General features: G+C 42.8%; 1 protein-coding gene across 1 annotated transcript in view; it reads left to right on the plus strand.

The window, feature by feature from the left end:
• Positions 1 to 15908, plus strand: part of Micu2 (mitochondrial calcium uptake 2) — an 84380-nt gene that overhangs the window by 56601 nt on the left and 11871 nt on the right. The window contains exons 7-8 of the mRNA XM_028870396.2: positions 10938 to 11003; positions 14568 to 14665. Coding sequence (XP_028726229.1) covers positions 10938 to 11003; positions 14568 to 14665 — 164 coding nt within the window. The remainder of the gene's footprint in view (positions 1 to 10937; positions 11004 to 14567; positions 14666 to 15908) is intronic.

Raw genomic sequence — 15908 nt, forward strand, 5'->3', positions numbered from 1 at the left:
CTCGGGTTGAAAAACAAAATTACCGCCTGCTTTCAAAGTTAAATACATGCGTAGCACATTACTTGAGAATTTTATTCCTAGATCTGTAGTCAAAGAAAAGAGAATACATCGGTGAGTGTGGTAGCTCAAGCCTGCGACCCCAGTCTTTAGTAAATTTAGGAAGATTGCCATGAGTTCTGGGCCAACCAAGGCTATAGAGGAAATTCTAAACCAGTCTGGGCTACAGTGAGAGACCTGTCTCAAAAACACAAAATACCTAGCAAGTGAATCTCTGTAAGATGAAGGCCAGCCTGGTCTATATACCAAGTTCCAGGCCAGCTAAAGCTATGTAGTAAAACCTTGTCTCAAAAAATAGTAAAGATAGAAAGCATATGTTCCCCCAGGACCTGAATATGAATACACATAGCAGCTTTATTCATAATAACCCCAATCTGGGAGCAACCAAAATGTTTGTCAAGTGACTAAACAAATAAATGTTTATGTAGTAGAATTCTACCCAGCAGCAAAAAGGGACAGAGTATTAAGTAATCAACAATACGGATGAATTCAAATGAAAGAAAAAGTCCAAACTTCCGGTTCTGTGTGTATACAGTTCTTCATGTCTATACTCAAAGAAAGCAGACCCCCGGTTGACTCAGCCAGGAAGGAGTAAGGGTCGATCGATTGCCTCCAAGAGGAAAGGGAGAGAGAAGAAATGCTGAACATACTTCAAGTCTTGATCACTGGTGCTTGTGTGGCTACGTAAGGTGTATTTTGTTCTGTGTAAATTACACCTCGTAAAATTTTTTGACACAGTTCCATACCATAACTTTGAAAATGGTTTGTTTTGTACAAGAAACTATTGCAAAGTCTTGGAACAGAGGAAGAGCAGAAAAAGACTGAGGTAGAGAATGAACTATAAAAGAGTGGAGCCCCTCAAAAAGTAGGCTTGCCAGTGCTTCCCATCTGTAGGAATGACCCAGAGTAGATGTGTCCATCCTAGCAAGTGGGGAAACAAGGGCAGACGGTAGAAAGCTGAGGAGGCTGCAGCGTGGCTGGCGGCTCCCCGGGGTTAAAGTGCAGACACCACGTTACCAGAAGTGACCAGGAGTGGCTCTTCTGTTCATTTTAAAAGTTTGATAAATGTGCAGGGGGCGGTGCATGTCACTTTTTAGAAATTAAGGCCCTAGGCTAGGGAGATGGTTCAGTGCCTGAGAGTACTGGCTGCACAAGCCTGAGGACCTGGATTCAGATCACCAGGACCCATATACGGCCATGCATGTCTGTGACACCAGTGTTGGGGGATGAAGCTAGGTGGATCCTGGGAACTTGCTGGCCAGCCAGGCTAACAGAAACCAGTGAGAGACTCTGTCTTTAGGGAATAGACAGAGTGACAGAAAAGGACATCCATCATGGTGCTCTGGCCTCTGTACAAACACAGGCGCACACACATACCTGCAAATATACATGCATATACCACATATACCTGCCACAGTAAATAAAAATACCTCTGTATCAAACACATGATTAAGTTAAATGTCTGATCTAGAATGAAGGCTTTTTAGTTGGATAGATTAATTGACACTCCTTGTTACTTTTCTTGCCTAGATCTAGGTGGATGTATGTATGTAGTTTCTGCAGCTGCCAGTGTCCTTTGCTTTGAAGTGCAGCAAAGAGCACTCAGGAGGCTAAGGCCAAAAGATCACGGAAGTTCACACCAGCACAAGCAAGACCCTGTCCAGAAAAAATGTTTCACTGTAAAGTGCAGCAAATATGTAAAGACACTTGGCAAAGCAATCTAAATAAGGAATCCTTATAGATTTTTATGATTTTTTCCAGCCATTACAAGTTTATCCTTAGGAACTAGGAGCAGATTTATCAGCAGTATGCATTTATCACAGCTCAGAAGCCTTCTAGAAATAGTTCTCCTCAGTCTCATTTCCAGTGGTGGAAGTATTGGATTGCCAAGAGCAGTAAGCTGAGTCCTGGAGAATCCAGAAAGCCCAAGAGAAAGACAGGAAATCTTGGAAAGAAAGGAGGGGTATAGGGAATGTTTAACACCGTTCCTTCTAGTGGTCGAATGGACGGGCTGAGTGGAGACATCTGAGGTTTTGTGGGTCAGCAGAATTATTACAGAAACATTTCAAAAGAAGGTAAGTGGCCTGGATAGATAGCTCAGCAGTTGAGAGCTTTTTTTTTTTTTTTTTTTTTTTGCTCTGGCAGAGGACCCAGGTTCAGCTCCCAGAACCTAATGGTAGCTCACAACCATCTGTAACTCCAGTTCCAAGGAATCCTATGCCCTCTTCTGACATTCACAGGCACAAGGCACACACATAGTACACATACATACATGCAGACAAAACATTCATACACATAAACAAAATCATTTAAAATTTTTTCAAGAGAGGTAGAGACTGGAAAATAAATAGGAAATGCAAAATTGCTATCAATAAATTTAGGAAAGTTCTTTGAGATTTTTTTTACTTGTGTATGTATACATATACACATGCATGGTATATATATGGAGCACACACATGCCATGGGGCATGTGTCATAGGACAGCTTACAGGAGTCAATTCTCTGCCTCCACTGTGGCATCACCATCACAATTCCAGAGCCCAGAGTTATGTTTCACTTTAGTGATGTTTGGGGGGGGGGGGGTTGACATGAGGCAAAAATCACAAAGCTGGTAGTCAGGCATGGAAGCTTGTCTGAAATCTTGTCAGCTACAGAAGACGGTAAGTACTCAAGATGACTTCCAGACAGTGGTGACAAATGGCAGAATTCCCAAGGTTGATCTCTGACCTCCACGTGCACAGGCACCACATATAGAAAGAAAACAGAAAACTATTAGGTCGCATCACTGATTGTTTGAAGGCTAAAGATACAAAGCCAACCTTAGATGCCTCTAGTGGGTTCTTAGTGCTGGCTATAGAAATGGAACTTGATAGATGGGAATTGATAGATGGGCCAGTTTCTGAAGAAAGATTTCAAGGAAGAAAACTCCATTTATATTAATTGTGTTAATTGTTTCACCTCCATGGTCCTTATTTTAATAAACCTAAGTATGTAGTATATATATACACACATACGTACATACATATCCATGCATACCCACACACATACATACATACATATTCATATTCTTGAAAGAGCCAGGTGTGGAGTGCAGTGATAAGATACCTTGCTGTACTGTCTTGTGAAAGTGTCCTAACACACAATTGCCCCGGTTTGTAACTTCAGTACTTGTGAGCATTTGTGCTTTATTAACATCCAGATGAAAATGCCGTGTCAGGAAGCAGGGTGCTTACTTCTTCAGTCTGAGAACTGGTGAAAGATTCGCCATCTCCGTGAGTTGCTCTCTGTCAGGTGTGATAAACAGTGTGGACAGTGATCAAAGCCAGTGAGAGTTGATCCATGTAATCTTCACCTTGATAGATGGTGCATCTGCTTGTGGGCCGAGTGCCAGGGTTTTAAGCAGCTTCTCTAGACAGTAGATTAATGACCAGGCTATTCACCGGGGAAACGGCTCCTTAGGTGGTCCCTTCATTCCGAGCTGCTTTCATATTGGTGGAAAGGACTGTGCTCTTAATATAGGAGTGTTAGGAGTTGATCAAACTAAATGCACCTGCTAGAGTTGCTGCTAAATACATAGAAAAGCCTTTGGTAGAATTTATCCTCTGGTTTTGTAATGATTCTCCCATTCCCGAATGTAAACTGTCTTGGAAGCAAAGAGGAGTAAAATTGACTCTGCCTAATTCATTTTCTGCCTGAAATTGAAAGTGTTGATCAACAGAGATTCAGATTCAGTATGTCCTCAGTCCTTCAGAATTTGTCTAGCAAAGGGGTACCTTGAGGATCTTCCACAGCTAATTTACTCTTAACTCTACCTCTCTGTTTCTGTGACCTGGCACCCCTGTGCCCAAATCCTTGTTCTTCCCTCTGCTTGGATGTCCTTGCCACACTCCTTCAGGCACTTTCAATTATGCAGGACCACCTGGAGGAAGCTTCCTGCACCCAGCAGTCTCTCCTGTCCCCGCTTCAATGTTTGATTCACAGTGCTCAGCACCTGCAATCGCTCTACTTGTCTGCTCTCTTCAGCTCATTAGAACGGAAGTTCAGTGACAGCACGGGGGCTTTCTGTCCCTCACTGCTGTCTCCCCAGCTCCAGCAGTGCACTCCCACAGAGCAGGCACATGCGGCTGTGACGTGAGCCGGGTCCTACGCTACCATGTCAGTGTCTTCGGGGAAGAGAAGACCCTCTGGCCTGAGTGTCAGACTGAGATGTTTACAGTCATACTCTCAAATGGAAATGCTAGTACAAAGCTGAATAATCCTATATAATCCTTTTTAAGTCTCATTCTCTCTCTCTCTCTCTCTCTCTCTCTCTCTCTCTCTCTCTCTCTCTCTCTCTCTCACACACACACACACACACACACACACACACACACACACACACACACACACACACGACCTATGTGTGGAAGTCGGAGGACCACTTGTGAGAGTCGGTTCCCTCTTTTCCCATTGGGGGTCTGGGAATTGAAGTCAGGCTCTGCGGCTCGGCAGCGCGCACTTTCCCCGCCGCAGTCTTCAGTGTTCTGAGTCCAAACTGAAGTGCTTTAGGTGAAGCCCGACACGAGAAGACTTAGCTAGCACAAACCCTTGCTGTTCTAAAGTTCACACTGTTATAATAAGCCTCCTAAGAAACTCTTACTTTAATTAACTAATCACATAGTTTTTTGGTTTCTTTGTTTTGTAACTTTTTGAAGAAAGACTATATGAAGATTAAATTTAACTGTACTTAATGTTTCATAATGAAAACAAGTTTTAAGCTTTCTAGAAAATTTATAATTAGCCATTTTATTGATTACATCCATCTTAAAATGTTTATTTAAAATTTTTATTTATGGGCTGGAGAGATGACTCAGAGGTTAAGAGCACTAGCTACTCTTGCAAAGGCCCCGGATCAATTCCCAGCACCCACTGACAGCTCACAACTGTCTGTAACTCTAGCTTAGGGCATCCAGCACCCTCTTCCGGGCTCTGTATGTGGCAGCAGTGCATGTGGTGTGCACTCATATATATGTTTAGGCCAAACATCCATGTGTGGTTTTTTCAATTTTACTTATTTACACAATAACTTTTTAGAGATTTATTTATTTCTGTTTTATGCGTATGGGTGTTCTGTCTGCATATTTTCTGTGCACCACATGCATGCAGTGCCCATGAAGGCCAGAAGAGAGCACCAGATTCCTTAGAACCTTGTGGGTGCTCAGAACCAAATCCAGATCCTCACTGCAGTTCTCAACCTAGGGACTGCATATCCTGCGTATCAGATGTTTACACTACAATCCATAACAGTAGCAAAATGACAGTCGTGAAGTAGCAACACAATAATTGCATGGTTGGAGGTCACCACAACAGGAACTGTATTTAAGGGTCACACGCAGCATTGGGAAGGTTGAGAAGCGCTGCTCTTGTAGAATCTACAAGAACAACAAGTGTTCTTAACCCTGAACCATCTCTGGCCCCTTATGTGACAAATTTCATATTAATAAATAATCTGGAAAGGAAGAATACATTAACAGTACTTTGAATCAAAGGAGACAGTGTCACAGATGCTACTGATAGCCAAGTGCAGAAATGGAGTGTTGTGGCAGCCAATTCATGTGTGCTCAGAGAAATGGACTCATGTCTTAAACACAGCTAACAAGACATGGTCTCTTAATATGAACAACTCTATCAGAAGCCTAGAAATCACTGTCCCAGAATCTTCCCACAAAGAGGCGTTGAAGAGCAGAGGGGTTCACTGGGATTAAGAAGGCGGTGATGCCAAACTTCTACAAACCCTCCAGAAACACAAGACAAAGGAAAGAAGCCCAGGATGTAGGGAAAGACCTGCCAAGAAGTTATTTCTAGTCCTGTCCTCACGAACCAAAATACAGAATTCTGCACTTCCCCAGAAAAAGCAAACCGGTCGTCCCTGTGTGAAGTGCAGATGAGGTCCAGATAGAAACACCATGAGCTCCACAGGAAGAACTCAGTGGGTGCAGGCCACCATCCTGACAGAGTAACAGCAGTGAGGCCATGTATGCACGTGCTGTTTCTTTGTTGACCTTTGGCCTTTTGAGACAGCTCTTAGGTAACACCCAGGCTGGCCATGAACTCCTGATCCTCCTGCCTCCACCTCCAAGTTCTGCAGGTCTGTGCAAGCACCATCATGCCCAGCTAATCATATCAGTATATGCAAGGCACTTAACCAAATGAATCATTGTGAAAAGTCAGTGACGTAGGAAAACAGTGTCTTCGTTCTGATAAGGAGCATTTACCAAAGCTTACAGGGTCTGGGGATAGCTCAGTAGCTCACATGCTAAATTGCATCAGACCCTGAGTTCAGTCCCCAGCACCAAGAAACTAAAAAGCAAACCCAGCATGTTGCTTGAAGGGTGGGGAATCCTGGATGTCTTCCACACCGCATCAGGAGCAAAGCAGAGAAGTTTGTTTTTAACTCTTATGTTCAATGTTTTGATAGACATTCCAGTGATAGCAGCCATTCAAGAAGAGAAAAATAAAACAGGTGAAAAGGTTGGAATGGAATGAGTCAAATGTGGCTTCTCTCCAGCTGACACGAGGAACCAACAACAGACGTGCAGCCCACTCGAACAAGCGCGTTTAAAATGAACTAGTGTGCAGAAGTGAAATCTGTTCCTAGGGTAGAAATGTTTGGAAAGTAAAGCTACAGTCAGCTCCACTTAGGACAATATGAACTAACAGAACGTAGTTACAAGTAAGTTAACAGAAAACTTGCACTGAAACTTCAAGTGTTGCTTCAGTGACCTGGAAAGATGACTCAGCCCTAGGAGTACTTGTGGCTCTTGCAGAGGACCCAGGTTCAGCTTGCAGCACTCAGGTAATGGTTCACAACCATCCATAACTCCAGTTCCAGAGGATCCAGTCCCTCCTTCTGACCTCATGGGCACCAGGCAGCTGCGTGGTACACACACATTCATACAGGCCAGACTCTCCGAAAGTAAATCAGTCTTCAAGCAAAGAAAGTGCTGCCCAGTTGCTGGTGTGAACATCAGAGGCAAAAGTAAGCAGAGCTGTTGCCTCCCCGAGCTTGTCGGATGACTCAGCTTCCCAAGCAAATGAAAAGCAGGTGCTTTTATAGACGTTGGCAAAGTGGTTTTGAAACATGTGGGTTACCTAGCATGTACAAAGCTCTGGGTTCTCATCCCCAGGTCTGCAATAGAAGGCTTAGTTTAAAAAGTTAAAAATAATTAAGCTGGACGGTGAGTTCGAGGCCACCCTGGTCTACAGAGCAAGTTCCAGGATAGGCTCCAAAGCTATACAGAGAAACCTTGACTCGGAAAAAAAATAAAAAATAGGGCTGAAGAGATGGCTCAGTGGTTAAGAGCATTGGCAGCTCTTCGAAAGGTCCTGAGTTCGATTCCCAGCAACCACATGGTGGGTGACAGCCACCTATAATGAAATCTGATGCCCTCTTCTGGCGTGCAGGTGTACATGCAGATAGAGCTCCATATGCATAAAATAAGTAACTCTTAATAAATTGTTATTTTAAAAATATAAATAAATAAATAATAAAGTAAGAAGAAGAATTAAGTGTACATGTCAGAATAGAAGGCTGAGACATGAGTCTTGAGAAACAGAAGCAAAGCTGGCTGAGGCAGCAGCTGACAGACTCAGACAGGGCTCTGTGGCTCTGCGGTACTGACGTGGAGGTCAGTCAGTAGAAAATGACAAAGTTGACTTTGTCAAATGACAAAATGACTTTGTGCTCACTTGGTTTTCAGTAAAGGCACCAAGTCAGTAAATAGGGAAAGAATATTTTAATTGACAAATTGTGCTAGAATAATTGAGATATATGAAAGGAAAATTAGCCATACACAAAAATAAACTTCTGGATTGACAGAACCAGAGCTATGAGTTGGCCCACCCCATCCATAATCAGTAGGAGCACATGAAGGAGCCAGTCCTGCAGACCCAAAGCTTCAGGATCTCCATGACACAGGACAACAGGATATCCAAGAGGAGTCCCAGTGAGGGACCAGCATCAATAGGGTGGCAGAAATCAGAGGCCTGGAACCAGACCAATGACTTTGCAATGAACACTTGCAAGTAAAGATATATGGACAAGGGGTTTACTTCATGACTCACTGTGTCACACTGCAGCTTCCATGACAAGATATTTTTTTTCTTAAATTTTATTTTATTTGGGGTGGGGGGTTGCAAGGGCAGAAGGCAGATTCAAAGGGACAGGTAAATGAATGGAATCAAGATGCATGATGTGAAAGAGACAAAGAATATATAAAAAGAAAATTAAAAATAAAACCTCTGGTTTGAAAGTATCATCAGATATCTTCAGAATCTAGGGGAGGCCGAGTAATTTGGTTTGGTGTGGCATGTTATGGTTCTTTTATTTTGTTTACAATTTGGGGAAATGCAACCCCAAGGTCTCTCACATATTAGGTAAATGCTCTACCACTGAACTTCATCCCCAGCCCAAGGCAGTCTCTTAGGGCACTGAAGGCAGCATCCACAAAAGACAGCCATGATGACTTGTCTTCATGTGATGACGTGTCTTCACAGTGAAAAATTTCTGCTGGAAAACACCAAGGGTAAATGACTGTGGCCACACATGAGTACATACTTGTAATACTGATGTTTTAGAGGCTGAGGCAAGAGGATCTCAAATCCAAGGCCAGCCTGGACTACATGGTGAGAAAATAGACATGGTAGAGATTGGGATAGACTATATTATATATATATATATATATATATATATATATATATATATATATATATATATATATATAAGTTTATAGCTTAGTAAATTTTGTTTTGTTTTTCGGGACAGGGTTTCTCTGTGTAGTCCGGGCTGTCCTGGATCTCGCCCTGTAGACTAGGCTGGCCTTGAACTCACTGAGACCCACCTGCCTCTGCCTCCTGAGTGCTGAGATAAAAGGCGTGCACCACCACCGCCCGGCTTTAGTAATTCTTTTTTTAATGGCAAGACTATAATAGACATTTTACAAGAAAAAAGTACATGGATGAGTGATAAGCATGTGGGAATGTAAGTGTTCCTTACATTAAGGAAATGCAAGCCATGGTGACACATACCTCACTCCCAAGAGAACAGCTGAAATTAAAGAGGTCCATGATAGCAAATGTGGGGAGGGTGGAAGAACTTCAATTCATTGGCCCAGCTTGGTGGCGCACGCCTTTAATCCCAGCACTTGGGAGGCAGAGTCAGGCAGATATCTGTGAGTTTGAGGCCAGCCTGGTCTACAAAGAGTTTCAGGACAGCCAAGACTACACATAGAAACCCTGTCTCAGGGGGGGGAAAAAAAAAAGGAGGAAGGAGAAAGAGGAGGAACTTCATTTAATGGCTGGGCACACATGCCTTTAATCCCACACTTGGGAGGCAGAGGCAGGTGTATCTCTGTGAATCAGAGCCTGGTCTACATAGCAAGTTCCAGGACAGCCAAGGCTTCAGTTCGCTTTGGAAATGTTTAACAGGTTTGGTTTGGTTTTGTTTTAAATAAAGTTAAACAGTGCAGTTACCCTGTTGCATATCTAGCCAAGGAAAAATTAAACCATCGTCCATAAAATTGAGCTCTACAAAAATGGCCATGACAGTTTGATTCATAGATAGCCAAAACTGCAGCCATGGATCACCGGCAGATGAATAAGTTGAATGTGTTGTGGTCAGACAGTACAACAAAGCTCCGCAGTCTACAGAAACAAGCCACAGGGATTAATCTCAAGACAACCATGCTGAAAGGAAAAAAGGCACACACAGAGAGAACAATGTGCAGTGTTCAGTTCTGCTTGAAAACTAGATGAAGTTAATTTAGAGGCAAAAAAACAGAATTGCCTCCATTGGACCTTCAGGAAGGACAGACAGACTACAGAGAGAAAACTTTCCAAGTATGCAAGGCTAGGATCTGGGTTTTAATGTGTGTAATTTTCTCTGATGCATTGTCCATAGTAACCAAGCAGGGAGCACCAGGTGAAGCCCAGCTGAGCCGAGCATGGCAGAGTGCTCCTGCCTGAGGCTGAGTGCTCCTTACGTGGTAGTCCAGTGGATTATGTTCATGTCTGCGTGAAAGAAGTGAAGGTGTCAGGCAAAGGGAGGGATACAGAATGCAAGATTGGGTTTTCAACACAAGGTGAAACCAGTGTCAAGCTTTCAGTTGTTTCCCTGAAGTCACAGAGGTGTTGGGCACAGGGGAGGGAGGGCTCTAGAGAACCCAGCACAAGCCATTTGTCTAACCAAACATAGAACGGGGTGCCAAGTTTAGATTGATAAGTTGTGATTTAATGTTAGCAGTTTGTAATTACCAACAAGTCACATTTTTAAAAAAAGTCCTGATGATTTTTCCTAGTTGATTTAAACCATAGTTTGAGATTGTGTGTACATCTCATTTCTCTTTAATCCTTTTCTTTTAATTTGCTTTCCATATGAAGACTGGTACAAATGACTCTGAAAGGTAGGTAGGTTACTTAACATACTCGGTTTTAAGAAACTGTTAGTTTTATAATTAACAAAAATGTAAGTATTTCAACATGTTACAAATAAATAAAAGGAAGCGCATATATAGAGGAATGGCCTTGTATGTGGTATGGATCTGAAAATGTGGCTGTAAACTATCAGTGGTTTAAGAAACATGCCTGAATAAAAATGGCCCAGAAGGAAGATGAGGTAGAAGCCTTGCAGACTGCAGCCGTTAGAGTTCAATCTGTTGGAGGAGCTGCAGCTAAGCAGAGAACTGTGGCCAGCGTGGCCTGTCTACCTGCTTCCTCCTACAGTCTTACATGGCAAGCAGTCAGCCGCAGACAGCTAGATGCCCTCTGACAGTTCAGCATGTTTCCAGGTTACTGCAAAACCTTCATTAGACAGACTTGTGAGCTCATTTCTGTAATCTTTTCAGCTGCAGAAGATCATAAGTAAGCAAGATGACTTCAAGACAGTGAAGACTAATGAGACAGAATACCAGGTATGTAAGGAAACCCTTCCAAATACACGGGTCAGTAACAGCTGTCATCTTAGGTCATTGTGGGATTCATGAAGGACTTGGTGTCTAGCCCATACACCACCAAGCTACACAGGTATGTGCAGATGCACAGTGCTGTCCAGCCAGTGCCAGGCCCTGCCCTGGGCAGCAAGTGAGGTTCCTATGTGTGGCCAGGGGCTTTTTTTCTTTTGTTTTTCTGGGAGACACAGTCTCACTCCATAGCTCAGACTGGCCTTGAACTTCTAGCAATCTTCCATCAGCCTCCCTAGTGCAAAATGCCTAGTTTGATTTTCATTTTTATATAAGCAGTAGTATACTGTATATCACACACACACACACACACACACACACACACACACACTTTTTTCTTAATTTGTGGGGAGTATGTGTGTACCACAGCACAGGTGTGGAAGTCAGACCCCAACTTCCAATGTCTGTCCTTGCCTGCCTTGTTTAGGACTCTCGCCTCTGCACCTCCCATCTCCGCACAGGAGTGCTGGGATCATGAACTGGTGCTGATGTGCTGACAGCACGGAGGGTCTGAGGACCTGAACTCAGTCCCCACCCCTGTGTGCTCAGTACTCTACACACGAAACTGTCCCCATAGCTCAATATCTCATCTCACTGTGGCTTCAAAGTACACTGTTGTATGGCTATAATATTTATGCTGCCATTTCCTTTTGTGGAGTATTTGGCATATATCTCTTTCATAGTTCATAAAGCTGCAAGGAATAATCTTAGGATTACACTGTTTTATAGGCATGTGACTGTATCTTAGGGATAACTTACCACAAATTCAATTGCTGGATCAAGAGTGTGACTGTTGATAAGGTTAACAGACTTTGATGAATATTAACCAGTATGTCCTGTGGAACATGAATTTTCATTTCCACCAGTGGTGTATACCAATACATTTTGACTGACAATGTTCTATTAAATATAACTCCATCCTGTGAGATTTTCTTAAACTTCTGAATCACTCCATCTTTAGAACATGTCTATTTCAAAATGTGTAAATTTTTTAAAAATCACAGCCTCTGCCAGGAGCACATCTGTATCACAGCACTTGGGAGGCAGAGGCAGACAGAGCTCTGTGAATTCAAGACCAGCCTGGGATACAGTGAGACCCTGTCAAAAACCAAAACAGCTTCCCCTCCACTGACAGCACAGCAGGGAGGATTTAATCCTGATGCCAAAGTTGTCTTTTTAGGAAGAAAAAAATACTTTACTTCAGTTAGTCTAGGCTGGGAAATTGCTCGGTTGGTAAGCACTTGCATTGGAAGCCCAAGGACATGAACTCAATCCCCAGAACCGACGTAAAAGCTATTTAGTAGTGCACACTTGTAATCCCAACACTAGGAAGGCAGGCAGGAGTATCCTCGGGGTTCCCTGGCAAGCTCATCTAACCTAACCTAGTGGTGAACTCTAGGCCAGTGAGAGACCTGGTTTCCAAAGAAGTAGATGTATTCCTGAGGGTAACACCTAGGGTTGTCCTCTGGCCTACACACATACAAACACTGTTAAAAATAACAATAATTAAGAGCTGGGGAAATGGCCCAGTGTCTAAAGCACTTGTGTGGAAACATAAGAACTGAACTCATATACACATACGGTGATCACAGCTTTGCAGATACAGGGCTTCTGACAGTCAGGACCCAGTTAGACCCCGCCTCAGTGCAGTTGGAAGTAATCCAAAGGAGCTCCTCTGTCAGCCTTGAGCATCTACACACATGCACCACACATACACAAAGGCAGATATGTATAATACATGAATGAGAAACTCCTTGAAACAAATGAAAACTTAGAAATATTTGTTTGCTTAGAGCAAAGTATGTTGACATTGTTAAAACAGTGCTGTACTTCTTGAATCTCAGAATCCGGACCTCTAAGGTAGAATTGCAACTTCAAGGCCAAGTTGGGCTTTGGTGAGATCCTTAACTCAAAAAAAAAAAAAGATGGGGCTTGAGAGATGGCTCAGTAGTTAAGCGCATTGGCTGCACTTCCAGAGGTCCTGAGTTCAATTCCCAGCACCCACATGGCAGCTCACAACTGTCTATAACTCTAAGCCTATAGGATCCATTGCCCTCTTCTGATGTGCAGACCTACATGTAGACAGATCTTTAAAAAGGGGAAATGGGCAAGGAGACTGAAAATGCAGCTCGGTGTAGGGGCTTACAGAGCATGTACAGAATCCAAGGTCAGTCCCCAGCACCACATAAATAAAGCATAGAGGTGCAGTCCCATATCCAGGAGGTCAAGGTCATCCTTGCTACAAGAAACTCTGTCTCAAAAGAACAGAAGTTAAAATAGACTTGTAAAGTAAAATCAGCAACTCATAAATAGGGACTTGACTTTAAAGCAGATGTAATGTGAGACTGTCACTTCATTTAATTTTATATTGAGCAAGACTTAATCTAAATCTAACTAGAAAAACAAAATTACCAGGGAATTAAGGGGAAGAATTGGTAAATATGATCAAAATACATTGTATGAAATTCTCAAAGAATTAATAAAAATATTTTAGCTACCATAAACTTTTATTCATGCTTTGACATTTGGTCTGATGTTTGGTAAATGTCAAAAGTAGAAGCTATCCTTCTGAAGGGAATGTGGAAGTGTAATGTTCTGTCTAAACACATAGCTTACACCCCACAGAATTAACAAGAATCATATTTTTATGAAGTTGAATGTTACTCAGATTACTGGCACATTCATAATAGTCAGCTACTATTAAATAGCCAGCCCACCAATAAATACTATGTAGTGTTTTGGGAATAAAACAGTTTTTTTCTGAGCTTAAATTTGGGGAGATTTGGCTATTTAATTGATTTGTCCTCTGATTCTGTAATCCTGAGGCAGATACCCTTAACTTCATTAGATATGTAGAACCTTAGTACTGTGGAAATTTCAATCTAAAAATAAAAATTTCTAGTTCATAGCCAAACAGTGGGAGAGAGAATAAAGACACTTTCTCAGCTAATTTTGTCTGTAGGCCCTGGGCAGACACAGGCCTTTGCTAAGAGGTGCCAAAGAGCTCCCTCCAGTCCTTCAGTTATTCGAGTTAGACAGCCCCTGACTGAACTGCTGCTCTATACAGAGAGAAGTCAGCACTGAAGACAGGAGCATAGGGTACTAGACTCCAGACCAGTGTGGTGTGGGCTGCAGAGAGCCTTCTGGGTAGCAGTGTCAAAAGCATTTCAAGGAGCATTAGAAGGAGCTTACACCACTAGTCCAGGTGTGGTAACACACACCTGTAATCCCACCTGTATGAATGAGGGTGAGGAGTAAGCACCCTGGACTCTTTCTAGATTTTTTACTTTCCCCCATTTAGTATAATTTCGACTGTAGATTTGTCCTGTTAGAACATGTCCCTTCTGTACTAGTTTCTGTAGGGCTTTTATCACAAAAGGATGTCGGGGGGTGGGGGGAGTTAGTTAAGGAATAAGCAGGAATGACTGCCCTCACTCCCTTCTTGTCCTACAGGACACACTTGTGAATATTTCCCCAAGCTCCCACCCACAGGTTCCTTTTTGTCCTTTTTTATAGGAACCAACAGTGAAAGAGCCTGGAATTAACACAACCCTTCAAGTGCGTTTCTTTGGGAAAAGAGGAGAAAAAAAACTTCATTATAAAGAATTTCGAAGGTAAACATAAAATTTGGGAAATGTTTATATGTAAGAAATGAAGAAACTGGCCAAGCAGTGGTGGCACACACCTTTAATCCCAGCACTCAGGAGGTAGAGGCAGGCAGAGCTCTATGAGTTCAAGGCCAGCCTAGTCTACAAAATGAGTTCCAGGACAGTCAGAGCTCAAAAAGCCAAAAAAGAAAAGAAAAGAGAAAAAAATGAAGAAACTAAATATCCTCATTTCCTGGAACTGCAGACTATAAAGCAGTGGTTCTCAGCTTCAGAGTCATGACCCCATTGGCAAACCTCTGTCTCCAAAAATATTTACATTACAATTCCTAACAGTAACAAAATTACAGTTATGAACTATCATTGAAATAACTTTATGGTTGGGGTCAGCACAGCATGAGGAGCTGTATTAAAGGGTCGCAGTGTTAGGAAGGCTAAGAAGCACTGCTCTAGACCAAGATTCTATTTATGGTTCTTTAAAGTATTTATCACTGAGAACTTAACCTATAAAACACTATTCTCAAGTATTCTAGCCTATTTAAAAAATAATGTCATTTATAAAACGTAATAGTTCTTTTTGGTTACTTGATACTGGCAACTAAGAGACATACCCCTAGCATTACTTCAGGGGTTTTTTGTTTTGTTTTGGTGTTTTGGTTTTTTGAGACAGGGTTTCTTTGTGTGCTCCTTGTAAGTAAATGTGTTGCAACTCTGTGGGTTTGGCCCCACGTTTTGGCACCAAAATGTGAGTTTTCCAACTCTGGGGAAAGATATCCTGACTACTTGGGGAGTCAGGCAACACCTTGAGCTGCTTAGGACAGCTCTGACAGCTGGAGCTGCAAAAGAGACAGCTCAACCTTGGAAAGCGAGGTATCCCGGACACCTCGAGCTGCTCAGGACAGCTGTGCTCTGAAGGTGTCCTGAACACCTGGAGCTGCTTAGGACAGCTCTGATGGCTGGAGCTGCAAGGAGACAGCTCAGCCCTGGAAGGGAAGTTTTTCTGACTGTTTAAGAGAGTCAGGCGTGGAGCTGCCAAGAGCTCTGCATGGAGGGGTATCCTAACTGTTCAGGAGAGTCAAGCTATACCTGGTGTGATGGGGGATGGTCTCCCCACAGGATATAGCAGTCCTGTTCCTCTCCTGGAGAGCCACTACAGCTGAGCTTTGCTCAGCCCTCCCTTAAGGGGACTTCCTAGCAGAGCTCTGCTTCTCTGGCCTAAGATGTTGCTTCTTTTGCTTCACTCTGCAAAAAG

The sequence above is a fragment of the Peromyscus leucopus genome, chromosome 9 (assembly GCF_004664715.2).
Source record: "Peromyscus leucopus breed LL Stock chromosome 9, UCI_PerLeu_2.1, whole genome shotgun sequence".
NCBI lineage: Eukaryota > Metazoa > Chordata > Mammalia > Rodentia > Cricetidae > Peromyscus > Peromyscus leucopus.